This window comes from Equus caballus, chromosome 16 (genome assembly GCF_041296265.1).
Source record: "Equus caballus isolate H_3958 breed thoroughbred chromosome 16, TB-T2T, whole genome shotgun sequence".
In the NCBI taxonomy this organism is placed as follows: Eukaryota; Metazoa; Chordata; class Mammalia; order Perissodactyla; family Equidae; genus Equus; species Equus caballus.
Genome location: NC_091699.1, coordinates 57,940,556 through 57,967,996, shown reverse-complemented (window position 1 = coordinate 57,967,996; position 27,441 = coordinate 57,940,556). Strand labels below are relative to the sequence as shown.

General features: G+C 43.2%; 1 protein-coding gene across 9 annotated transcripts in view; it reads right to left on the bottom strand.

Annotated features, from left to right (window-relative positions):
* The window catches only part of SCN10A (sodium voltage-gated channel alpha subunit 10), a 110,425-nt gene that overhangs the window by 36,413 nt on the left and 46,571 nt on the right, over positions 1–27,441 (bottom strand). For 7 of the 9 annotated variants that reach the window (XM_070238933.1, XM_070238936.1, XM_070238937.1 and 4 more), the window contains 6 exons: positions 27,213–27,410; positions 26,333–26,503; positions 22,531–22,824; positions 19,508–19,622; positions 9,260–9,498; positions 6,332–6,505 (listed from right to left, as the gene is read on the bottom strand). In XM_070238933.1, coding sequence (XP_070095034.1) covers positions 6,332–6,505; positions 9,260–9,498; positions 19,508–19,622; positions 22,531–22,824; positions 26,333–26,503; positions 27,213–27,410 — 1,191 coding nt within the window. The remainder of the gene's footprint in view (positions 1–6,331; positions 6,506–9,259; positions 9,499–19,507; positions 19,623–22,530; positions 22,825–26,332; positions 26,504–27,212; positions 27,411–27,441) is intronic. The other 2 variants (XM_070238940.1, XM_070238942.1) reach the window with 1 other exon arrangement.

Genomic DNA, 27,441 nt, shown 5'->3' with positions numbered 1-27,441 from the left:
GCATCAGACTATGACGTGAGTGAGAAATAAGTCTTTATTGGGTTAAGCTACTCAGTTTTAGGGCTTGTTTGTACAACAGATAGAATTGTTTATCATTGATTAAGTCATATAGCTTTTTAAAAACAAGATAAAATGAAAATACGTAAAGTAATAGTAAGTTGGGAAGGGGTAATTGGAATGAAAAGTTGTCCTGGAAAGTAAAGATTTTAGCTAACTTTTGGCTTTGATTAAGTTAACTACTCATTCTGTAATTTCTAAGTTAACTACTCAAAAAATAAAAATAGAGGTTCCCAAAGCAATAAAGGCGGGAAATGGTACAAGGGAAAAAACAGTCCAAAATAAATCAAGAAGAGAAAGAGAGCAAAAATAGTAGGGCAGATGAAGGAAATAGAAAACCCAAAATATAATGATAGATATACATCCAAATATATCAATATTCACAGTAAAATAAGTCGACCAAATGCTTTAGTTAAATGATCATGATTTGGATTGTTGTAACTGAATAAAAACCCAAAATCTATATGCTATTTATAAGAGATATATAAAAACCCTGAAGATACATAAAGGCTGGAAGTAAAAGGATGGATAAAGATATGTCAGGCAAATTCTAAAAAAATTAAAACATGGATAGTAATACCAGGCAAAAAGATTTTTAAGGGGCTGACCCAGGGGCATAGTGGTTTAGTTTGCACACTCTACTTTGTCAGCCTGGGATTCGTGGGTTTGGATCCTGGGCGTGGACCTACATACCACTCATCAAGCCATGCTGTGGCACTGTCCCATATACAAAATAGAGGAAGATTGGTACAGATGTTAGCTCAGGGCCAATTTTCCTCACCAAAAGAAAGAAAAGAAAAAAGAGATTTTTAAGGCAAAAAGCATTTCTAGGGATAAAGAAGATCAATTTTTACTGATAAAGGTTTCACTTTACTGGGAAGATATAAAACTTAAAATATGTATGCATTTAATAACGCAGCCTCAAGATAGAACCATAAAGAGGAACAGATCATGCCATAATCATAGTGGGAGATATTTTTATACATTACCCTCTCAGTAATTGCTAGAACAAGCAGACAAAAATAAGCAGGGATATAGAATATTTGGACCACACGATGAACTGTCTCTACCCAATGGACATATGCGGAGTATTGCACCCTTCAACTGCAGAAGACACATTCTTTTCAAGTGCATAAGAAACGTTTTCAATATACTGAGCCAAGAGGAAATTACCAATAAATTTCAAAGCATTAAAATCATACAGTGTATGTTCTCTGACTATAATACAGTTAAGCCAGAACTCAATGGCATAAAGATAACTAGAAATACCACGTATGTTTTGAAATTAAGAACCATGCTTCTAATTAACCTTTGAGTCAAAGAATAAATCAAATTTGAAATTAGGAAATATTTAGAACCAAACAATAAGGAAAGTTCTACATATTAAAGCAGTTCTTAGAAGGAAACTGAGGTCTTAAATGAATATATTGGAAAAGAAAATAGGTTGAAAATTCCATCTTAAGAAGCTGGAAAAGAATAAAATATGTAGAACAGAGGATAAGTAAGGTAAGTAAGATAAGATGCAGGATTAATTGAAGTAGCAAACATTAATGAAGTAGAGAGGATCAACAAGCTAAAAGTCGGTTCGTTGAAAAGACTAATTAAATTGACCATCTTTGGCAAGACTAATAAAAAAATGAGAGAAAGCACAAATCACTACTTTTAAAGAAAGAAAAAGGTAACATAAGTCCAGGTGATAGAGACCCTTCAAAGATAATAGCATAGCACACACAACTTTCTGCTGATAAACTTCCAACTTTAGATAAGAAGGAAAATTTTTAGAAAAATACAACTTACCAAAACCAATTTGAGAAATAGGAAACCTGACTATTTCCAGAGCCATTAAAAAAATTAAATCAGTAATGAAAAATCTTGACCTCCAGATTGTTTCATTAGTGAATTCTACCAAACCCATAAGGAACAAATAATTCCAATCTTACCCAAAGATTGAGTGTAGGAGAGAGAAATATTCCTCACCTCTTTTTATGGAGATGAGATAACCTTGATACCTAGACACTAAAGCCTGTCAAGGACAGTGCGAGTAAGAAACTCACAGGCCAACTATTACTTATCAATATGGATGCAAAGATTTTAAGTACATTATTAGCAAACTAAATCTTCTAATATATAAAACATCTATCAAGATCAAGTTGGGTTTATCAAAGAATACAAAGTTGATTTAACATTAGAAAATCAATTAATATAATTCACCACTTCAACAGATTAAAGAAGAAAATCATGTGATTGTCTTAACACAGAACAATTGTCTGATAAAATTCATCATTTCTTCGTGATAAATATTTTTAACAAAAGATAGCTTCCTAAACTGATGAAGTTTTTCTTTTAATCTCTAAAATAATCTGCCCTCAATATCGGACTTGATGAAATACTGAAAGCATTCTCTTTGAGATCAGGAAAATGGCATGGATGTCTACTATTAACGCTTCTTTCCAAAAGTGTGCTGGATGTCCTAATCAGAACAATAATGTAATAAAAAACCCAAAATAGTGTAAGAATTAGAAAAGAAGAAACAAAACTCATTATTTGCATATGATATGATTGTGTAAAAAATTTAAAAGATTATATAGATAAATCATTAGAATTAAATGAGAGATTTCTGGATACAAAAATATCAAATAGCAAAATGCTACAAAAAGAAAAAAAAAGACAGAAAAGGACATTAAAAAGAGATTTCGAGGCCAGCCCAGTGGTGTAGTGGCTAAATTCATGTGCTTCACTTTAGTGGTCTGGGATTCACGGGTTTGGATCCTGGGCGTGGACCTGCACACTACTCATCAAGCCATGCTGTGGTGGCATCCCACATACAAAATAGAGGAAGACTGGCACAGATGTTAGCTCAGGGCCAATCTTCCTCAAGCAAAAAGAGGAGGATGAGCAACAAATGTTAGCTCAGGCCAATCTTCCTCACACACACACACACAAAAGAGAGATTTCATTTAGAACAGCATAATGAACTAAGGAGTTTCTAGGAATAAATCTAACAAAAGATATGGAGAAAATCTTTTGTGGAGAAAATTATAAAACTTTATGGAGAAGTTATAAAACTATTGAAAGATTGAAATAATTGGAGAGTATGCTATTTTCATAGATTGGAAGGCTACATAGTGTGAGGGTATATTTCTTCCTAAATTGATCTGTAGATGATTGCAGCCCCAATAGAAAAAGATAACAGCTTTGTTTGTATGCAGGAAGTTGATTTTAAAATGAATATGGAAGTGCAGGGGCCAAGATATTTTTGAGGAAATAAAACAAGGTGGGCGACATGCCTTATAGACACAGATTCAAGGCCAGTGCAGTAACTGAGACAGTGTAGTATTGGTCCAAGGACAGGCCAATGGATTAAAGGATCAAGGCCTTAAATGATAGGAAGAGAAAGAATGGTACTTTAAAAGAGAGGAAGAAGCAAGAATGAAGACACAGAATTGCCGTTTCTTCCTTCTTCCCTTTTTTTCTTTCTTTCTTCAATCAGTAAGTATTTATTGAGTTCCTACTATGTGCTGGGGCTCCTGCTAGGCCCTTGAGATAGAATGGTAAACAAGAAAGCTCTGTTGTTTTTCTCATGGAATATCAGAATAACAGTAAACTGTGGGGGAAAAGGTTAATTTGATGAGAGAATCCAACTGTAGAGAATGTGGTTGGGGAGGATCTTTCTGAGGGGGTGATGTGTGAGTTGAGCCAGGAAAGATGAGAATGAATGAGCTAAGTAAAGACTGGCGGAAAAGCATTCAAGGCAGAGGGAATAAACGTGCAAAGGCCTGGAGGCAGGAACAGTTCTGTTACATGTGAGGACAAGAAAGGAGGCCACTCTGGCTGGAGCAAAATGGGCAAGAGGAGATGTTTGGAGAAGCAGGCAGGCCCTGACTATGCAGAACTTTGTAGACCATCACGGGGACTCTGGATTTTTTCCTCACAGCGATGAGAAACCACTGAAGAGTTGTAAGAAATGCACCACACGAATGCAAGATGCTAATAATCGGAGAAACTGTGTATGTGTGTGTGTGTGTGGGGGGGGTAATATGGGAATTCTCTGTACTATCTGCTCAGTTTTTCTAATAAATATAAAGCTGTTCTAAAAAATAAAGCCTCCTAATAAAAAATATGAAACTGATGTCTGGGCTGAGTGAATTTTCTGTGGTAATGTTCACAGCTCAGGTGCAGACATGGCAGAGGGAAATATTGGCTTCAATTCCATGTTAGGGTTTTGCCAAACACAAAAGTGTGAAGCGGCAGAGAGGAAAGGTGGTTGAGTCTGTTTTCAAGGGCATCATAATATTGGTGGACCGTGAAATCTAAGGCAGGTAACGAGGGAGGTGGAGATGATGGAGGCGGAGGACCAAATGATGCCAAGAAAGTGTGGGGCTGGTGGCCGAGGCGTTGTGAGTCAATCAGGATCAGGACGGGGGCATAGGGGAGACACCTGGAGAATTCTGTAGGCCCAGGCTGTGGAGTAAAACTGCCTATTTTTGGTTGTTTGAGACTGCTGGCTTCATGGAATCCCAACAAAAGTAGCACATAGACTTTAAAACACCAAGCTTGTGTTTTCCAAAGTATTCCAAAAATGTTCATATTTTATTAGGAAACTAACTTCGGGCCCTCCCAGGGCACAGGGAGGATAGAATAGTGCATGGATGGTTTCTGATGACCACTAGCTTAGGGACCCGCCTCTTGTCCTCATTTTCTAGGTGCTTAGAGAAATCTGTCCATCTGAAAGTGTGATCTAATTCTGATCTTCTCAGGTTTCCAGGTTATGCATCAGGAGCTCTGCAGGCTCGCTCTGCCCTCTCCTCCACAGGATGGTGAGAGCACCATCCTCTCAGGCAGAGGTCGTAAACCAATGGCGCATGGCACAAATGCATCCAGGAACATGTTTTGTTTGCCTTTAGAGTCCTTCGTATAAAATTGGATTCGTAGCCAATATTAAAAATATTCACATAAAGATCTACATTTCTGTTTCTTGTGAAAAATTGGAAACTATGGCAATAATGGACAAAATCACCTCTTTGGCTTAAGTCATGCTGATTTCTGTGTCTATGCCCCTCCCTGGAGTTGTCCTCCCTGTTGGCTCTGCCCAGGCAGGACCGAGTCGTCCCTGTCTGTTTCCATGGGACAAATATCCAGGGCCAATATCTCTCCCTTGCTAGTTTGATTTCATTGCCCACCTGGTTCCTTTAGGGTTTGAGTTTGCCACCGCGATGCGAGTAAATCAAGTCCAGGAGCTCAGTGCCATTTCGCTGGCTCCCCCAAGAGGGCCCCAAGCAGACCTTCTGGCCTAGAAGAGGACTTGGTGAGATTGCCAGGCATGCTTTCCTTCATCTCTCTCTGAAGCAAGACACAGGGCCCCCTGTTGGCACTGAGAGAATACTGAGAACAAGGGGCTCATGCTAAGAAGCCACACGATTTCTTCAAGCCTCTTGTCTACTCCCAAGGGTCGGTGAGGTGCCATGCTTCCTCCAGATGGCCTGGGGAACTGCAGGACCCCAGTTATCTCAGACTGTCCTCTTGGGAATCTGACAAATCTGATAGATATGGCTCTCATAAGAGCGGGTGACCTGTGGGTAGCGGGGCACTAGCAACTTGAATAGGGGACTCCTCCTGTAAAGGGTGTCCCGGAGCTGAGTTTGGAGAAGAGCCAGGACATGAGGGTACTTGGAGGCAGTTTTTGAGGTGCACAAGACATTGGGGCTGTGATTCGGGGCACCAGGAATCAGGATGACCTCCTTGAGGCAAGAGAATCTGGGACGCTGGAGTCAGGCAACCTGGCTTTGAGATGCAGGTCGCTCGGCAGCTGGGAGACTTCAGGTCACCATCTAACCACTCTGTGTCTCAGTTTTCCTCCTCTATTCATGGGGATAAAACAACTCTCTCCCAGGGTCATCATAAGCATGAAATGAGATATGTTTTGTCAGGGGTTTAGCACTGTGCCCGACACATTGTCAGTGGTCAAGAAACAGTAGCTGCTATGATTAGTGTTGTTATTTTTATTTGAAAGAGAACAGGAGCATGCTGGGAAGTCCCTTGTTGATGCAGGTGAGGGGACCCAGGCTCAGAGAGGAGAAGGCATGCTCCTACGGTAAGTAAGTGGAAAGCTCCAAGACTCCAGCTCCCAGGAGCCATGCCCTGCCCCCCTCCCATAGGGATAAGAAAGGAAGAAGGAGCTGGCTGGCCGGGTCTCCAAAAGACAGTGTCTGTTTCCAGGAGTGAGCCTCCCTGGATGTGGGGGTGGTTTCCCCAAGTCACCAAGCGAAAACATTACCAGGCGAAAGGTCCGCAGCACTGACATGCTTCCCTTCTTGGCTGCGCCCAGCTCCATCAGGCTCACAGTGACGATGATGCAGTCAAAGATGTTCCACCTCTTCTGGAAGTAATAGTAGGGGTCCAAAGCAATGATTTTGAAGACCATTTCAGCAGTAAAAAACACAGTAAAGACCTGTGGGTGGAAAAAGGATCCATCTCAGCAGTGTCTGGGGGGAGGGGACAATGACAAATAGGACAGAAGGAAGATGTCTTGTGTATAAAACAGCACATCCTTTTATCTTGTTTTTATTCAGTTTCTATATTTTCCGTAGGCTCCTGAAGGATTATGGATGGGAACATTCATGTGGCCCATAGAGAAATCTCTGGACCAGTGCTCAGGGAATGTGCGTTAGAACCCATGGTTCAGTGTTTCCATATGAATGGCGGTAGAAGTGGAGTAAGTGGATAATCATTAGGATAATTCTCATATAATAGTGGAAATGAGAAGTCAGTCTGGTTCAGTAGCTTAAAAGCATGGATTGTGGAGCAGCACAGACCCAGATAAAAATTCCAGCTCAGCCATTTCCTGGCTTGTGTAAGGTTGGACAAGGAATGCGTCTTCTCTGTTCCTCAATTTCCTCATCTGCATAATGGGCATATAAAATGAGATGATGCCTATGCAGTTCTCAGCAAAGGTCCTGGCAGATAGTAATTCATTAATAAATAATAGCTATTAGCAAGAACAATGGGAATACAATGTCTCCAAGATTCTTTCAGCTCTGAGTGTCTCTAATTGTCTTAAACAGGATGGAAGTCTGACATTGAGAGAGGTCAGGAGCAGGCTCAGCCATGCAATAACCAGCAGGAGAGGGAGGCAGAGGAGGAAGAAAGCAAAGATCAGGGCCAGGCGCTTTTCTCTCATTTGCTCTCATCAAAGCCTCTGGCCAGCCTGGAAAACAGAGACGATTGCGTCCCTTTTACAGTCAAGGGACCGGCTGAGAGTTTAAGTGACTTGCCTATTGCCACAAGACTGCAACTGTGTAATTCAAAGAGCATCTACTGAGCGCCCGTTGTAGAGAAGCCCTGTGGTGTGGCAGGGGTTGGGGGTGAGGTCCTGTGCCCTAGAGAGACCTGAGTCAACTCTGGCTCCAGCTTCACCTGCTATGCCACCTCAGGCACGATACTTAACCTCTCTGAGTCTTAGTGCCTTCTTTTGGGCTGTGAGGGTGACTGATAACTTCATAGCATTGTTGTGATGCAGAGATAAGACTTATAAAGCCCCTAACTCATCATAAGCACCAAACAATGCCTGCCTTTCTTTCTAGAAAATGGCACTGTGCTCTTTCACAGGGGTAAAGTCCTTTTCTCTTTCTTGCCTCAACTTTTCCAAGGTAAAATCAGGGCGTGAGCTCAGAGGTCTCTTTCGTAAGGCTCTCTGTAGTCTATGCTGACTTCTTGGAGAATGAACTCTCCCTTCTCTTTCCATTTCCTCTTTGCAAATCAACTTTAAATAGAATGTGACTCTTAGGCTAGGGGCTGCCAAAACTAAGGCACGCTGGTTTCACAGTATTCCAGAACCTACTGGAATCTTTTTCACATCTCTGGATTTTCAGGGAGTGGGGAACTTTCTAAGGAAGAGTAGTCACATTTTCTGGGACCTCTCCTTCTACCTAAGTCTGCAGCCTACGAGAGGATTCAGAAGAGCTAGAGGGTCCCGGTGGACCTAGTGGGCCACCTTTTGCGGGGTGAACACTGGTGTGGAGGACCACATGGTATGGGGTGAACACATGGAGGCAAGACCCTGACCTTCCTAGGTTCTGCTTATCACTTGTGTGTGTGCACGTACACTCTCTCGTTCGCTCTTGTGCACATTCCCATACACCCACATACATACACATACATTCAACACGCAAACTCTCTCACACACATCAGCAGGTCCTGTGAGGGAGTTTAGCCCAGGAGTTGAGAAGTGTGAGCTCTGGAGCCAATTGGCCTAGGTTCAAATCTCGATGCTGCCACTTACTCACCTCTATGACCTTGGGCAAATTATTTAATCTCCTGTGCCTCAGTTTTTCCTTCTGAGAAATGGAATAACAATAATACCTACCAGGTACCTACTGAGGGTTGTTGTCAAAATAACAGTCTACCAGGGTTGTTGTGAAAATACAATGAGATAATCCATGAGAAGCATCTGAGACCAAATCTGGTTTTGAGTAAGTGTTCCAATAAAGTTGGCTACTGTTATTATCCCTGTGAGGGGTCACAGGTTGAGGACACTTGTTCTCCCTCTGAGTCAGATACTTTACTCGGCATGTAGTGAAATCCAGTATGGATTTTATCTTGTTTAAAGCAAATAATACTAAAAAATAATGGAGGAAAATTTAAAGTTGCATCATGTATAAGCCAGATACAAAAGAAGAGTTCTGACTCCCTGACGCTTTTGTTACAACAGCAACCAGGTCTCCATGTTCCCTCCCTCTCATTATCTTCCCCTTCCCCTCCCACTCTTTGTGCCCTTTGATGACAGCACTGAAAAACCACAGTCACTGTGTTTTGTGGTCATAAAAGCAATAAAACAGGAAGGAACTTGCAAGTCCATAGGTTGTCTTTAGTTGGGAAAGGGACAATTATCCTCATTTCAAGGTAGAGGTAGCTGAGATCTGGAGAATTCAAGTGGCTGTCCTAAGTCCTGTAAAGGGGAGCTAGATGCCCCTAGGTCATGGCTCTCTTGGTCCACTTCTCTGTGCTTGTTCATCCCAAAGCAATTCCCACCAAATCAGCCTGGTCCTCCAGACTTGACTTCCTGCACTCAATGTCCCTACCTCTCCTTCACTGCTCCTCTGCTCTCAGCTGGCTAGATCAACACTCTAACAAATGACGGCATGCTGTCACCCACCCAAAGCCCCCCAGCCATGACAGCGCAGGCGATGGCTGGCACTGCACTCACAATGTTGCCTATCTGGAGCATGGCTTCGAAGGTGGAACTCATGCCGTGGTGCTCCATGGCCATAAAGACGGTGTTCACCACGATGCACAAGGTGATGGTGAGCTCTGCAAAGGGGTCCGTCACAATCTCGAAGAGAAATGTCTTGAGCTTCACCCACGTGGGGCAGCACTCCCAGATCAGATACTTCTGAGCCAATCTGGTCAGGCAGGGTGGGCATCTCTGCTCAGACTCCTCGAGTTCTGCATCACAAGTGTGGTCAATGATAGCTGTTAGCCATGCATTGTCTCAGAGTCCCGTCCCATGGCCATCCCCTAGACCTTTCCATTACTAATAACTACCACCTCCAATCTCCACTTCAGCACCCCCTCTCTCTGATTTCCATTTTCTATTTGTTGAGCTCCTTCAGTTTAGCAAGTGCAATCCAATCTCTGTCCCGTTCAGTCCTCTAAACCATGGCCCCTACACTTTTTAACTGTCCATTGCCTATGTTTCAACTTACCCAGCTTAGGTTTCATGTCCACCCCTCTACATACTCCCTTGCAGATATCCTCAATTCCCTTGCCCCTCTCCCTCTTCATTGTACTTGTTGCAAAACCCCAGCCCTGAATAAACCCAAAGTGCAGACTGTACCCAACAAAGTGAACCTAGTTGGAAAAATATGCACCCACGCTGACTGGTCCCACCAGAGATTCATGAGTCCCAGCTTGTCACTGTCCAGAAATCCTGCCATGTTTCTCCATTTCAGTCCACTCCTTCAGTCTTCCAGGATAGCATCGTCTCCTCCTCTCTCCTCCAGCCTGTACCTCTCCTTCTCTAATCCTCACTCTCTGCTGATGAGCTCCCTTTGATTCCCTCAGAATACAGAATCACTCACTCAAGAACTTCCTCTTCTTCCTATCACTGAGTCTCCAATGAATCTCCAAGTCCATCCCCACGTTCCGCCTTGTGCCCTGCTTAGTGCCTGAGCTCGCTGGACTCCTCCCACCTGTGGAGGGGCCCCTCCGTCTCACACCTCCTCAAAGCCTGTGTCCTCCCCCTTCTCTCCTCTCTGGGCCATTCCCATCAGCATGTGAACATGCTTTCATTATATCTCTACTTTTAAAAAGGTCTCCTTGGACCCTACGTTATCTATCGTGTACTGTCCCCTTAACAGCAAAATTCCCTGTAAGAGTTTTCTACACTTAACCATCGCCAGTTTCTCACTTCCTATTCCCTCCCCGATCCCTGGAATCAGGGCTTTACCCCTTCTAAATTCAAATCCTCAGTTTCCAGTCCTCGCCTTACTCTGTCTCTCAGAGCATTTAACAGAATTTATAATGCTCTCCTTGAAACCTTTTGTCTATCTGGCTTCTGGGACATCACAATCTCTTGGTTTTTCTCCTGTTTCAGTGACTGCTTCTTCTCTGTTTCTATTCCTGTCTCTGTCTTCCCTTCCAGCCTCTACATGTTGGAGAACTCAAGTATTCTCTCCTTAGTCTCTCTTTTTTTTCTCTCTCTAAACCATCTCTATGCTGATTCCCCTCAAATTATATGTCCACTTTCTGATCTCTTCCTTAAGCACCAGGTTCATCTCTCTAGCTGCTTCCATCAACTCCCCACTTGGATGTGTAACTGGGACCACCTCTGTGGAGGGCAACTGAGTAGCTTTAGGGCTGTCTATAAATTCCACTGTAACATATGCACCCTGCAGATAAATCCAGCCTATCTGGGCAAAAAGAGGTGATGTCCATCGTTTATAAGAATAATAAAAAAGGGAACAACGGGTAACGTACCTTATGAAAAAGGATGAGACAGATTTAGTTATGAAGATATTAAAAAAATCTGTGAAATGTGTGTGTGTGTGTATGTGTGTGCATGTGTGCTTATATATGTATAGAATATTGCTTGAAGGACACAAGAGAAACTGGTGGAGCACACTGGAGCCTGAGGAGCAAGGAGGATCTTTGGTGGAATGGAGACATAGTTTTCATTGTACACACATTTGTAGTATTTTTTTTTCAATGCCAGCCTAATCTTTTTTTTTTAAAGGTTGGCACCTGAGCTGACTGACAACTGTTACCAATCATTTTTTTTCCTTTATTTTCTTTTTTCTCTTTTTTTCTTTTCTTTTCCTTCTTATTCTCCCCAAAGCCCCCCAGTACATAGTTGTATGTTCTAGTTGTGAGTGCCTCTGGTTGTGCTATGTGGGACGCCACCTCAGCGTGGCCTGACGAGTGGTGCCATGTCTGCGCCCAGGATCTGAACCGGTGAAACCCTGGGCCACTGAAGTGGAGTGCATGAACTTAACCACTCAGCCACGGGGCCAGCCCCTCATTTGTAGTATTTGAATACTTTTTTTACTACATGCATTTTTAAAAAAAATGAGTTTATAGAAATAAATATATGCTCCAAAATTCTGCTGTTTCTTTTTCCCATAGATAATTTAAAAATTTATATGTAGCCAAATTTGTCAGTGCTGTTCTTTATGTTTCTTGCTTTCATGCCTTTTAAACAAAGCCTTTCTCACTGTGAGATTTAGAAAAATCTATCCATGTTTCTTCTAGTTCTTTTGTAGTTTTGCTTTTTTCATTTAAAATTTTGGTGCATCTGGAGTTTATTTTGAGTATGGAGTAAGATATTGATCCAGTTTATTGTTTGGAACCTCTGGTTATTTATATTAACACTATTTATTGCATAATACCTCATTTTCCAAAGGATTTGAAATTTCATTTTGGTCACAAGTTATTTCCGTATGTTTTCATATACACTTGTGCCCATTTCTCTTCCATAGATCAGACTGTTTATTTTTACTATCACTTTGTTTTAATGACTTACTGTGGATTTATAATCTTTAAAACATTTGGTCAAATAAAGTAGAAAAATGAGAAAAATAATCATGGCTCATATCACAGACAAAATACTAATTTCATTAATAAATAAGAACTCTTAAAAATCAGGGAGAAAAAGACCAATCCAACAGAAAAAGGATCAGATAGTTTCCAAAAAGAAAATTCAAATGGTTTATAAATATTTGAAAAGATTGCCAACAATACTCAAAATAAGAGAAATGCAAAACAAGACTGTACTAAGATATTATTTTCACTGATCAGATTTGCAAAGATAAAACAGTCTGGTAATTGTGTTTGGGAGGGTGTGGGTTGAAAGGCAATATCGTCTATTGCTTGGGTGGGTGAAAATTGGTACATTTATGCAAAGCATCCATCATGTTTCAAAATTAAAAATGCATATCCCTTTTGACAAAGCAATTTCCCTTCAAGGTGTTTAACCTATAGTTAAATTTGTGCATGTAGAAAGTGATGTATTGGCTGCGGAGTTTGCTTCCCATCAAGAGCGGAATGGTTAAATAAATTATGGTACATCCATACAATGTAATACTAACTGTTATTGGAAAGCATAAGGATATTTACGTAGAATGATTTTCAAAATACATTAACTGAATAAACTGTGGTACAGAATAACATATGTGATATGCTACCATTTCCAAAGAAGGAAAGGCTATAGACTTTTGATTGAACGTATATAGAGTATTTTTGGAAAGAAACACAAAACAGCTGGTTTGAGTATTGTTTCTGGGGAGGGGAACTGAGTGGACAAAGGGATATTTCTTTTTTATATATGCCCTTTTTTATATGCCCTTTTGTATCTTTTAAATTCTGTATAATGTATTGCCTATTCAAACAAAAATGTTCTAAACAAAAATTTGATAAAGAGAGTCTATTTAAAAACAAGAGAGAGAAGGTCTATTTAAAATAGTGGAGCAAAAAATGTACTGACCTTTCTACTTCCAGGAATCAACAAAGCTGTCAAGGAGACTGAGAAATAGAAATGCAAACTCTTGGCAATGATTTTTTGGATTTGACACCAAAAGCAAAGGCAACAAAAGCAAAAATAAACAAGTAGGACTATATCAATCTAAAAAGCTTCTGCACAGCAAAGGAAATCATCAACAAAATGAAAAGTCAACTTACTGAATGGAAGAAAATATTTGCAAATCATGTATCTAACAAGGGGTTAATATCCAAAATATTTAAAGAACTCACATATCTCAATAGCAGAAAACCAAATAATCTGATTTAAAAATAGGCAGAGGAACTGAACAGACATTTTTTCCAAAGGGAAGACATACAAATGGCCAATAGGTACATGAAAAGGTCTTCAGCATCACTAACCATCAGGGAGATGTAGATCCAAACCACGTCACACTTGTTAGAATGGCTATTACAAAAAAGACAACGAATGAGTGTTGCCAAGGATGTGGAGAAAAGAGAACCCTTGTGCATCGTGGATACGAATGTAAATTGGTGCAGCCACTGCAGAAAACAGTATGGAGGTTCCTCAAAAGTTAAAAATAGAACTATCATATGATCCAGCAATCCTAATTCTGGATATGCATCCAAAGGAAATGAAAATAGGATCTCAAAGAGATATCTGCACTCCTGTGTTTATTGCAGCATTATTCACAGTAGCCAAGATACGGAAACAACCTAAGTGTCCATCAATGGATAAATGGATAAAGAAGATGTGGTACATATATTTATACACAAGAGAATATTATTCAGTCATGAGAAGGAGGGAAATCTTGGTGTTTGCCCTCAACCTTGAGGGCTTGATGCTAAGTAAAATAAGCCAGACAGAGAAAGACAAATACCGATACTGCATGGCATCACATATATGTGGAATCTAAAAAAAAAGTTGAACTCATAGAAACAGAGAGTAGAAATGTGGTTGTTAGGGGTTGTTAGGAATGTGGAGAGTGGGGGAAATGGGGAGAGGTTGGTAAAATGATACAAACTTTCAGGCAAAGATGAATAGGTATGAGGATCTAATATGGTGACTATAGCTGATAACACTGTGTAACTGAAATTTGCTAGGAGGGCAGAACTTAAGTGTTCTCACCAAAAAGAAAAAAAAAGATAAATACATGAGGTGATGATTATATTAATAACTAGATGGGGGAATCCTTTCACAATGTATATGTAAATCAAATAATCACAATGTACTCTTTAAATATCTTACAATTTTGCCCATTATATCTTAATAAAACTGAAAAAAAATCTTGTCAATTAAAAAAAGAAAAGGATGCGTTACCCCTTCTACTTTCTGAAAGCACCAAAGGTATCAAGGAGACTGAGGAAGAGAAACGCAAACTCTACTTTTGCTCAAACCAGGTAACATCTGTAAACTCAAATCATAAGTGATGTGCAAAGGCTTTCATATGCAGCACAGGTCAATCAGGGTGCAGGAGACGCTCTGAAGGGGCACTCGAAACTGCAGATACCAAAACTGGCGAAGCATGGTTCTCTAAAGAAGTTAGCAAGTCCTGGGGACAAAATCAACAATCTCTGGTTAGAGCAAAAGCAGGAGCTTCCCTGGACCTATTTTAGCGCTAAAAAGAAGCACAGGAAGTAGGACTGAATGAGGAATCTTGCAGATACGCCATTATGGCAGGAAACAGCCTGTCTGTGAGGAAGGACAGGAAAAGAGACTCAGCCTTGTAAACAGCTTTAACATTGCTGATCTTGACTGTCTGGGGAGATGCAGAAGCTAAAAGAATCACGCACTTGCTAGCTTGCAACGTGATCACGGTTCCTCCCCAGAAGAATCTCCAGCAAAAAGCTAATCCAGAAAGAATTTTCCTCCTTTCCTTCTGTTACGATTAAAGAGGTGTCCCCCCTATGAGCAGCCAATGTCCCACTCATGCATCCTCTCCTGCCACTTCAGGAATCTATTGAATATTTTGTCTGTTTCCTTCATCTTCAGTCTCTTCCATTGTCACAGATCCTCCCCCTTAGCAGGTAAATATGCTTAAAAAAAACCCATGCAGGAAAACCAAAAAAATCTTCCTTCAATTCTACTTACACCTTAGTGTTATTTTACTGTCTCCTCCCCTTCACAGGCAAATTTCCTGAAAGAGTTGTCCGTATACAATATCTCCATTTCCTCACCTCTCATTTATTCTTCAATCCCCTCCAACGTGGCCTCTGCCTACTTCCCTACTCCACCAATCCTGTCTTGCTCAGATCACAAAGATATTCAAGTGATTAAAGCCCCTGGACTCTTTTCAGGCTTGATCTTACTTGATCCTTCTACAGCATTGCCTCTTTTGACCTTTCTATTCTTCCTGAAGGAATTTAGCCCCTTGGCTCTGCATTTTATTTTTCTGGGTCTTCCTGTATTTCTAGGCATTCCTTCTCAGCCTCCTCTGCTGGCTCCATGTCTTCTCTTCAATCATTAAACATAGTAGTTTCTTAGAACTCTGTTCCAGACCTTCTTCTCTTCTTACTTGATTCTGTCTATGTCACCTTAACTACTTCCCCCATTTCAAAATTACCATCTATATTCAAACTGCCTTCAAATATGTATCTCAAGGTCACCCTTGTCTTCTGAATTCTAGACCCATTTATCAAAACTCAACTTCCTACTGGACATCCCTACCTGGATATTTCAAGGGCGCCTGAAACCCAATGTGTCCCAGACTCAACTCATGATCTTCCCCTCTCATCTTTCCTCAGTGAACCCCCCTGCTCCCCCTAAAGTGTTCCCTTTGAGTCATTGCACCAGCATCCCTCCAGAACCATATGACAACCAAGTCCTGAATCTTATGCCCCTTACAGAATCCTCCCATTTCCTGTCATCCCCACTGCCACTGCCCCAGAGCTGGGGCTCCACCATCTCTCACCTGGCTTCCGCCTCACCGGTTTCCCTGCCAACACTCTGCTCCTCTTAATTCCATTCTCTACGTGCATTCAGAGTAACATTTATAAAATGCAAATGTAGCTCCCCTGTCTGCAGTTCTTTAATGGCACCTCACTGCTTTTAGGATGAAGTCCAAACTCTTTGATATGGTGTAGAAAGTTCTGTGGGTCTGGCCCCAGTCCATCTCTCTAGCCTTATTTTGAGCCCCTGTCCTCTTTACTCTCTGTGTTCCAGCCACATCAGGCTTTTTAATTTCTTCAAGTGTTAGGCTCTCCTCTGCTTCAGGGATTTTGTGGTCCTTTCTGCCTGGAATACTTCTAACCCCAGGCTAACCTTACTGTATTTCCCTTAGCATACTGAACTTCCCCTTCAAGACACTCAGTACCTGGTAATAACTTGTTCCCCATCTTTCTCTCACTCAGCATGAGGGCAGAGACTAGGCTGTGCTCACTGCTGTGCTCCTGCTTCTAGTCTTCTGGTTTGGACAACTGCCAAGTCTTAGCTTGTATGCCGAGCATAGGTGGCTCAAGTGCCCTGAGCTCAGTGAATGGCCAAGGTCTTATTGGATTGAGCCAAACTTTCTCAGGCATGATCACTCCCAAAGAGGTGGCCTTTGTAAATCCTGTCACAACTCTGGCAGCATCAGGCATCTTTCATGTATTCCATGGGTGTAGTGGATAGATTGTCTGGCCAGAGAAGATCACACGTCACCTGCCTTATGCTCAAAAAACTTTGACCTAACCTAAGGTCATCTTTACCCAGATTCTCTGAAAAATGTCAGTGTTTCTCTTACCTGTCTTAGTCTTTTCTCCAAGTGTCTTCCTTGAGAGGAAGTCTTTCCTACCTCAGGATATCTGATCATTCCTTATTCTCTTCCTGTTCATCAGTTCAAGTCACTATAAATTAGCATCACCCTCCTTCAACATCACCTTTGTGCATCACACTCCTTCACCATTCTTTCAGCAACTGTTTGTTGAGTGCCTACTATGTACCATGCACTGCTCTTCTAGGAACTGGAAATCCTGCTGTGAGCAAAACAGACAAATCTCTGTTCTCATGGAATTTACAACCTAGTGAATAAGAATAGCCAACGTCTGCTGAGTATCTATTATGTGCCAGTCATGGATGTAAGCACTTTATTTGTGCTAACTCATTTAATCCTCATAAAACACCCTAAGATGTGATGTTTCCGCTTCTTTATAGGTGAGAAAACTGAGGCACAGAGCAGATAATGGAGCTCCAAGGTTGCACAGCTTACCATAAGGGATAGAGCTGGGATGCAAACCCAGGAAGTTGGGCTCCAGGGTCTGTGTTCTTAACTACTACCCTCTGTTGCCTCTCACCCATCTCAAGACCTCCTTTGTTCTTATCTAAATTGGGATGTGTTTAGGACACTCATTTTTTTCATTCCTGTCTAATTCCTGCAAAATGCATTGCATTTGCTGTTCATCTGTCTGGAACTCTCTCCCCCATGTTCTCACAAGTCTTCATTCAGATTTCTGGTCTCCTTAGAGAGAACGGCCTTCTGCAACCACCTTATGTAAAATGGCCCCTTCTGCAGCCCCCTATTCTCCATCTTCTTCCCTATTTTATTGTTTCTCCTACTTCTCATCACTACCTGAATATCTGTTTGTGTTTAGCATCTCTATACCCTGGCCCCAGGATGTGGATTCCATGAGCACAGCCTTCTGTCTTGTTCACCACTGAATCCCCAGCACCTGGAACAATGCCAGACACATGGCAGTGCTCGACAAATGTTTGCTGATGAGTGAAGAGATGAACAAAGAGGGAAGGAGGAAGGTTGATAGTTCTGAAGAATAAATGAGAAAGCAAGCTGTTTGTATTTAGTATTTGCTGTTTGATGGCTAACAGCAAAAAAAAAAAAAAAAAAAAAATTCCAAGCAGCCCACATAGCCAACAAAAAATCATGGACAGAGCAGCATGGTGAAATTCTACACACCTGTGAGAAATGTTAAGCATGCAGACAGCATTCTAATGAAAACAGATTGCTAAATAATTATCAGTGAGGAAAAATCATGGAAGAGGATGTGCACACTGTTGTTATTGGAATGTGTACACATTTCTCAAAACCCAAACTCAGGTATGCAAGAAATGTGATTTAAGAGTTGTTTTTCCCTGTAATTGAATTCAATTTGTACTTCAAGTCCTCAACCTGGGGACTTTGTTTTGGTTAATTCAATATCTGCTACTACTGCATTATCTGATCTGGTGTCTGAGTTCTGGGGGGCTCAAGGTTGGTGGGAGTTGAACTGGTCCCTAGTCATGGCCAGGTGTATTTCACTTGAGTCATCACCGTTCCCATCTGGTCTCTGGTGGGAGAGCCACAGAGATGGCTGTTCCCTCTTTGCCTCTCCACTTTCCCTTTTTGGCTCTCACTCAGTTTCTTCTGTAGCCTTCAGTGGGGGTGAGGTCATCATCCAGCTACTGTCCTGTCATGCCAGGGCCACTGGGCCCTCTCTGAGTCTGCCTCAGGCCTTCTCTACCAGGTACCTTACCAGTCCATTCTACACCACAGTTTCTGTGCCATGCTGGGCATGGAGGTATCTCTCTAAGGCTTGCCACCTCTGGCTTCACCTAGAAAGAGGGCACAGATTGGCTCTGTTTTCAAATCCCTCAAACATTTTTTTGGTTTCTGTCATCCACCATGCCTTTCCCTCACAATTAGGATTCAGCCCAGGCTTGGAGGAAAGCACACAGACCCCTTTCTCAGGAACACACCAACATCCAAGCTCCCTTCTCCCTCCTCTGGCCCATGACATTTTAAATGTGTCTAGGGGAGATAAATAACCAGCTATGACTAAAGCTGTATTTTCCATACCCCGAGTCAAAATAAAGCCTGGATAAGAAGAAAGGCCTTGTACTCAGGGTGAGGAGGATGCAGCCACGCTCTTTGGGAACTCCAGTGTCAGGTGGACATGACCCAGTGCCATTCTTTTCCTCCACCCTTGCCTTGGTGTAAGCAACTGGAACTTGGATGCATCCCCGGGGAGACTGAGTGGATTCCAACTTAATTGATGGAACCCTGAATTAACAAGGATTTAGTTAAATTGCCTGATTAATTTATTTAAATTGTCTTCTATTACTCAGCATAATGGGGGCTTGAGACAGAAATTAAGTTATAACCGTAAAAGTTACAGCCATGAGAAACATCAGGATAATTTTGCCATGTTTGAAAATTAAAGACTGTTCAATTTCTTGTCTACCTGCGGTAGCTTGAAGTTCTCTGGTGCCTGCCAGATCACTTTTTAAAATCTAGTTTTGTGAATATATATGAAGCAGATGTTAATCTGAATAAAAGATGAACTCGGGCATTTCATTCATTGGATTCTATTGTTTTTGCAAAATTATCCACGTTAAAAAAAACACATTGATAAAGGGTGATGGAACCAAGGGCATAAAAAAAGAGGAGTATTAGGATCCCAGGGCACAGAGATGGGTGCCCTTTGACGCCTGTTTTGGGCATCCCCTCTGCTGCTCATGTGGGGACTCATCATGGCACAAGGGATGGATATTCCAGCAAACAGTACTTACCCTCAAGGACAGAGGTCATGATACTGACAACACTCATTGCCCTTCGGACTCGGAAAGGTTCATTCAAGTATTCTGCTGATAAAAAAGTCTTCTTCTGTCCTGCATCAAGTGCCTGCTGGGACACAAACAGAGTCAGGACACTCTCCCAACCTGAAGTCTTCAGTGGCGAAGACTATCACTCAGCCTCTTATTGGCCAGTCTCTTGGGGTTGTGAGTTGCCCAGGGAAGCTATGAGCCTCTGCTTGGAGTCGTGCTTGGAGAAACAGGCTACTGCTTGAACTTGGGGTAGGAGCTCTAGCGTGAGGACCAGGGCACAGAGCTGGGGTGCAACCAGAGCCTAGGTTTGCAGCTAATGGAGGGACCTGGGCTCACCTGAGGTTCTGCAAACTCTTGCCCCAGGACAGGTACCTGGGTACCAAGGTGGGGACTGGGCTGCCTCCAGGGTCTCTGAGGTTTCTACCAAAGGGAGGTGACAGCTGCAGGAGCAGCAGGCAGTCATTATGAGACTCTGGGCTGTACACAGGACTTGAGACAGAATTCTTACTCCACAATGGGTTTTCTTGACCTCCCTTCCAATAGGCCCATTTTCCTCCCCAACACACAATCCCGTTCCAATTCCACCCAGTCTCTTTCTTTCTGAGGGGATATTTATGTGTGTGTATTGTCCAGTTTTAGTTGTCTGACACAATCCTTTCGACTTTTCCCTCTTCGGGGCTTCACCGGAAGTTCTGTCTGGGTTTTGTGCCAGTTCCCTACTTCTAGTCACAGACACACCCTGGATGTGGGGAGTCCGAGGCCCACGGCAGCTGATTCAGCACTAAACAAACCATTCAGAATCCAAATTCAACAAGCATCTATTGAGCACCTGCCATAGGTGAAACTCATGGGTATACGGTAAGCGCTTGGTCCATATAAAGAAAGTTTAGAAAGTTTTCAACAGTTAGGACTCAACAAAAGACACTGACAGCTACTGTTGTCATTTGACAGATACATGTATATAAATGTAGGCACTTTATTATTCTATTTAACTCTTCAGCTATTTAGAAACCTTTTTATAAGGGGAGACACGGAGGCTTGAAGAATTTAAGGACTTGCTAAAGGACTCAGTAAATGGCACAGCTGTTATTGAAACCTGGGTCCACGCAACAAGGAAGGGCTTGAAGACTTGGTCTTCATGCCAAACAATTTAACTAAAGTGAATCAAGGTCAGAATATCTAGGAAATAACAAGGTTCTTGAATGAGGCACTTTCTAGAGTGTTCTGGCACATCCTGCAGGCTGGCCTTGACTTTAGGACTGTGCTGGCGATTCTCTGTGGCTCTTGGAGACCCGCTCTCCATCTTCTCTGCCCTGCTCTATACCCTCTGGTTCTGGTGAGGTTTGGCCAGTGGGAGGCACAGATAGGAGATTAGAAGCTGGAAGGAGAGGGAGTTGGCTATCTGTCACCTGGCTTCTTCCCTACTGGGCTGTGGCTGGGCTGTGGCTGGGTTGTGGCCACAATCCTCCACCTGAGATCACAGGTTCTGTCTGGCCGCCTCTCACACACAGCTGCAGCTCTTGCCTTGTTCTGGTTCTGGTCCTTTCCCTCATCTCCCAGCCAAGGTATGTCACAGCATCCCACTTTTGCTGGTCTCTAGGTGCCTCACTGTCCCTTCTTAGTTCCAGAGTCCAGCGCACACCTCTGTAAATACTTCAATAAACTCTTTCCCCTTGCCCATTGAAGTGGTTCATCTGTCTCCTGCTGGGACCCTGAATTACATGGCGTCCAATCAGAGAGGGAGCTAAGGTAACTCTGTAAGACTTATCCAAGTCAGTAGAGCCATATATTGGTCAGTTCACCACTCTGTTTGCAAACTGCTCTGTGTCCCTGGTTGGCAAGAGAGGGCAAACGAAAAACACTAGAAGCATCATTATTACTGAAACTGGAGGGAGAGCTCAAATTAAATCACAGCTCCCAATCCAATGAGGAGTCCCTGGTTTGCCATTATATTCTGTGATTATTCTGTTAAGAATGCTAGCTAGCTGGTCACCGTTGCCTAATTTGTGCATTTTGGCAAGTTATCTCTGAGTAAAGCAGGGAATACTTAGCTTCTGCTGAGATCTGTCCAGGGTACCTCCCAGGATTTCTCTGGGTCCCATTTGCCAAGCCCAGGGTAGTGTGCACAGAGCTACAGGCAGGAACAGAAGAATTTTCAATTTTTCTCCTACTCATCCAGGGAGCAAGCAGGCCCATCTTTAAAGCAGTGATATCGACCCTGATATCAGTTTCCCCACATTAAACCCAGCATATATGGGGTTAAAACCAAAACACTCATTCCCTGCTTACTCTCTGGCTTCCTGGCTCCAGAATCTACTATCCTCCATGGAGACAGACACCGTCAAGGACAAGCATCTGGACTATCTCCTCCCCACAAAGAGATACAGACTGGTGGGAAAGCTGCTGACCAGCAAGGTCACGGGCTCCCTCCTCTCTGTAGGTGTCTCAAGGCCAAAGACAGGCTGGTAGGAAACCTCCGACCAGCAAGACCATATGCTCCCCCTCCCCTACCTAAAACCCCAAATAAAAACCCTTCCTTTTAGCTATTTGAGGAGTTTGGGATTTGAGCGTTAGCTGCCCTCTCTCCTTGCTCAGCGCTGTGCAAAAATAAAATTCCTACTTTCTTCCACCACACCCGGTGTCAGAGATTGGCTTGCTGTACAACGGGTGAACGAACTCACTTCAGGTTCGGTAACAGCAGTGGTGTTGAGAATGGACAGAGAAATGCTGGAAAAAATATGGGATCAACCGGAAAACAATCTGTATCACTGTACTGCAGAGAAAACCAGAAAACCTGTTTGACCTCAGGTGAACCCAGTCTCTCTCTCTGGGTATCACTTGCCCTGTCTGTAAAATGGGGGTAGATGGGAGGTGTTGAGCCGAGTGAGGTTTAAAGGACCCTTGTGTGGGTGACATTCAGGACCTCTTGGCCATAGGCCTCTAGCTGGAGGGCAGCCCAAGAGAGTCTGGAGCATTCACAAACTCACCGGAACTTCGATGGCTCCAGGGGCGAGCTCACCAGTGGGCAATGTGGGGTGTCCATCTTCTCCATGCCCTGAACCAGGGTTGGGGGGTTGAGGCAGCGGACTCGTGGGGAGGGGCCCTTGCTGGCTGGCACCTCTATTCAGCAACAGGGATCCCCGAGGGCTTTCACTGCCTTCAGGAAAGGCTCCATCATCGATGACCCCATCAGGGAATGAGACGTCTTGGGCAGGGGCCCGGACATGGAACACACTGCCATGGCTAGCCCGGCGTCTTCCAGAGGTGAGGCCTAGGAAAGACTGGACATTGCCCCAAAGGAGCAGGAAAGAAGGCAGGCTGGCAGCTTGTCCTGCAGGCAAATCTGGAACTCAGCGCTTCCCTCCACCCACTCCCATTTCCCTGCCCTTATTCTCATGACCTTCCAGCAGAAAATGAAAGACACAGATCCAATGGGTATTCTAGATAAACATGGGTAGAGAACAGGGAAAAGAATATTCTTGACACAGCCTGGGAAAAGGCCAAGAGAGATGAGAGATTACAATACTTAGGATCAGCAAGTAGGTCAACATAGCCAAGGGCATGTCAGAGGACAATCTTGTCACCCAGATTGGTCATAGTGTTGGACAAATCTGTCTCCAGTTCCCTGCTCCACATGCAAAGTTATGACCTAGAGAGACTATTATGCACACCAGTACTGGAACAACCTTGGTAAACGGTTGTTGAATGAACGGGTGCACTACATTGTCTGAAAATTAGGTTCTACAATTCATTAGACTCAGCCTATATGGATGTGAGAGTTTGTGTTGCAAAGGAGGAGACAAGAGCTTTGTAATGTAATGAGCCTCCAGGATCCCTCGAGGCAAACTGTGAATAGTCAACAATGGGGAGATTGAAGATAGCATAGCAGCCCAATTTCCTGGAAGAATAATGCCATTCCTCCAAATCAATAAACATTTCCCATCAAAATCTTCCTGTGAGGGAAATGTGTGGCTTACAGTTGCCAGAGAAAAGGAGCTAATTTATAGGTTCAGAAGCCCTGGAGAGTTAATATGATGGGTTGGCTAGTTCCCATGACCACTGTGGGAACCTGACCATAACAAGTTATCAATTCTGTCCTCAGGTCATATAAAGTATTTCTAAAATCTAACCAATGACTTCCTACCAAACTCCAATGATACTACTGAATTTTCCTCCCCTTCCTTAATTCCTTTTATTTACTAAACTACCAAAGTTGGGACATTTTATCAATCAGAATCCTCTTTACTTATCCACCTATCCCACAGAACTGAGGTTTTCTTTCTTGATAATTTGGAGCTCAGTACTGTTCAGCAACTACCATTGCAATCCTGGTATTCTAAACTGAGCACCTTTGGCCTAGAATATCTGCCCAAGGACTGTGGAACTCATAAAAATCCACAAATCCTTCACACTTTTTGAACTGGCAAATCACACTTTAAGAATTGGCGGATCCTTATTAAAGACAGGATAACTGAATTATTTGCACTTGGGCACTAAGCAAACTAATGAAGAAACTAAGAAGAAAATTTTGGTCCCATATTTGACAGTCTGTGCCTCCTTGGCCACCAATTAACATTTCAGAATTAACCTATTTGACAAGCGGTGGGCAATGTCCTCTGAATCTAAGTGTTAGACTTGCCTTAAAATGCATCATCCAAGCTGGCCATCTGGTATCCTGTGGGTTCCCCCAAACCCTTGGTGTGTCTCTCCTAGGTGCTACCCCCAACCTTTCTCTCATTGCTGCTGGTCAGAAAATGGTTTTATATAAAAACTGCCTATGGCCTATTTTCCACATGAACACACCTGGAAAAAGAGGAAGGGAATGTCTTCTTGAATGGGCTCCACTCAATCAGTTAGGATTAAATAAGTGCCCAGATGGTGCCTCCTTGTCTTTGCACTTACATATTCTTCTTTCTGCCTGGAAAATACTCCTTCCCAAATCCTCCTAGTCCTCAATTACTGGAGGAACCTTTACTCACTATTTACTATTCATTTCAATTATCCCCTCCTCCATGAAGCCTTCCCTGACATACCCCCACCCCCATACATCTATTTCTAAAGCACCATGTATGTGTCTCTAATACAGTATTTAACACATAGCTGTTTTTATATCTGCCTCCTCCACCCAAATGGAATTCCTTGAGAAATGGACCATGTTTTAGTCATCTCTTTATACCAAGCACCTAGTATTGTTAACTTAACAAGACACAGTTCCTCTTTTTTCCCTCTGAAGGTAAGCCCGGATGGAGAGACAAGCACACACATCAAACGATTATTGGATATCCAGGCACGAATCTATGTGGGGCTAACTGAATGGGGGAAATTAAAGTCCAATTCAGAGCATCATTGACATTCTGTGGATGCTGTGGTTCATTCTGATCTATGATTGCCAGAGCCCTAGTCAAATCTCCTTTGAAACATCTTCTGAACTGTGCCCATGATGCCAGGTACTGCTCAAAAGAGGCAGAGCAAGGGGCAGGGCAGGCAGTGCATCAGTTAAGTTTACACATTCCACTTTGGTGGCCCGGGGTTCCCCGGTTTGGATCCTGGGTGAGGATCTATGCACTGCTTTTCCAGCCATGCTGAGGCAGACAACTCACATATAAAGTAGCAGAAGATGGGCCTGGATGTTAGCTCAGGGCCAATCTTCCTCAGCAAAAAAGGAGGATTGGCAGCAGATGTTAGCTCAGGGCTAATCTTCCTCAGGAAAAAAAAAAAGAGGCAGAGCAAGGAAAGGAAGAGCACAGACCTTGATAAATGCTGAAATGTGAGTATCACTGAGGCCAGTGTGCATGTGAGCACATCTATGTACATTTATGCACACCTAAGTCTGGGAGTATAGAGATAGGATTCCAAAAAGTGGGACATCCTTCAGATGAGCACAGGAAAAGAGACTGAGAGGGAAGTGAGGGTCAGGAGGCCCGAAAAATAGCCATGTTGATCCCCTTTCCCATACCATTAGTCTGGGAACTACCCTCCACAAGGGGGTTATTATCTCTAAAGCCTGTGGAAAAGGCATAACTGGGGTACACAGGACTTTCAAGTGAGAGGGAGGCGGTAGGAGGAAACTTTGTGAGTACAGGGAATCTTGGAGTGGGAGGTAGAAGGTTATGATGTTAGGCAGAATTGCTACAGGGTCTGAAACGAAGTACTGAAGTTGTTCTTAGGCTGGATTGCATCACAGAGACGAGTGCTGCGTTGCTCTGTGCCAAGGAGAGGTGAGAGTTTGAGCTGCGGGGGCTGAGGTATGAGGTCAGAAAGAAGCTTGTAAATAATTTCAGCACCATGGACAATGACACCCGTCCCCTCCTCCTGCTCCGGAATTGCAGGTAAGAATGTCAGGAGGAAGACGACCCTTGATGTCCACAGGTCCACAGACACCTCAAGGTCAGAATGTCCAATGTGAGCTTACCATCTTCCCTACAAAGCTGGGTTCTTCCTCAAGTACTCCTGTTTTAGAATCATTACTCATCTAATTGCTCAATCCCGAAACCTGAGAGTCATTTTGGACTCCTCTCTCTTTTTTCCCACATTCCACAGTCCCAATCTTGTTGATTCCTCCCCACCACCATAAGTCTTTATAAGCCACCCCTTTTCCCCATTCACAATACTCCTGTCCTAGTTTAGGCCACCATTGCGGGGTGGGGGTGGGGTCTGGATTACTAACACATCCTCTTAATCTCTGTACCTCCAGCTTTTTCCCTGCTACAAACCTCTTCCCACTTCAACCTATTGTTCATGGAAGCTGCCAGGGTGAGTAATCTTTGGAGCACAACTTGAGCCCCTTACCATCCTGCGCTGGTTGTAAGGCTCAGATTGGGGCGATTTGTTGTCATCTGTGGAGTTCTCTGACACCCTTGGCTTCATTCTGTGCCTTCTGTCATTGGCATTTTTGGAGGCTAAAGGTGATGCATTGTAGGAGTGGAGAGAGGCTGTGTCAATCCCCAGTGCTGCCAGCATCTGAAGAGAGAGAACAGCAGTTGAATCCAACAGTATCTGGTTGAACTTAGCATAAATGTATTCCCTAGACATGGGGTGTCACAGAGGTGAGGGTGTCTGAAACAGAAGAGATCAGGATTAGGACCTGGGTGGTAGTGGGATTGAGACATGACAGGAAGAGTCACCTCTAGGTCACCTCCCTAGCTCCCACCTTGTAGTAGACCCTATTGATGCTCTGCCTGGATCCCTTTTACCAGGTCAGTACACCCATCTCCAGCTGCTTGAGTGTTAGCTGATAATGGACCACAGCTGCAGCATTCTGCAGAAAATTTCATTTGACTACATTTGTCTGGGGAAGGTGTAGGGGTACAAAAGGCCAGCCCTCTTGCCTCAGAGTAGGGCTAACTCTGTGGTATGTCATGCCCCAGCACTCCCCATGGGATCAGGCTGAAGGTAGCCTTGCTGAGGCCACCTTCTTGTGTAATTCTTCCCCCGTCCCATGTGCTTCCTTCACTCTCCTTCTTAGAGAACCCCTCAATAAATTATTTGCATGAGATCTTTGCTCAGGTTCTTCTTTTGAGAAAACCTGCCCTGAGATCATCCCTGAGGTAAGATGAATCTTCCTACAGTTTTCTAAAATAATAGCCTTAATCTAAGTGGCTGATCCAGACCTCTGCCCAGGAATGTACAGCTTGCAACAGCCTTCACAAAGCTTCCACCCCTCACAGACCTCCTGCTCCTTCCGGAGCCTCTCAAGGGCCTCCTGGAATGTCTTCTCCTTGGCTTCAATTTCATCAATAGTTGCCTGGTTCTGCTCCTCATATGCCATGGTGACCACAGCCAAGATCAGGTTGACCAAGTAGAAAGACCCCAGGAAGATGACGATCACAAAAAAGATCATATATGTTTTCCCAGACACCCTCAGGGTCTGCAGATTCAACAGAAAGAAGAGAGATATA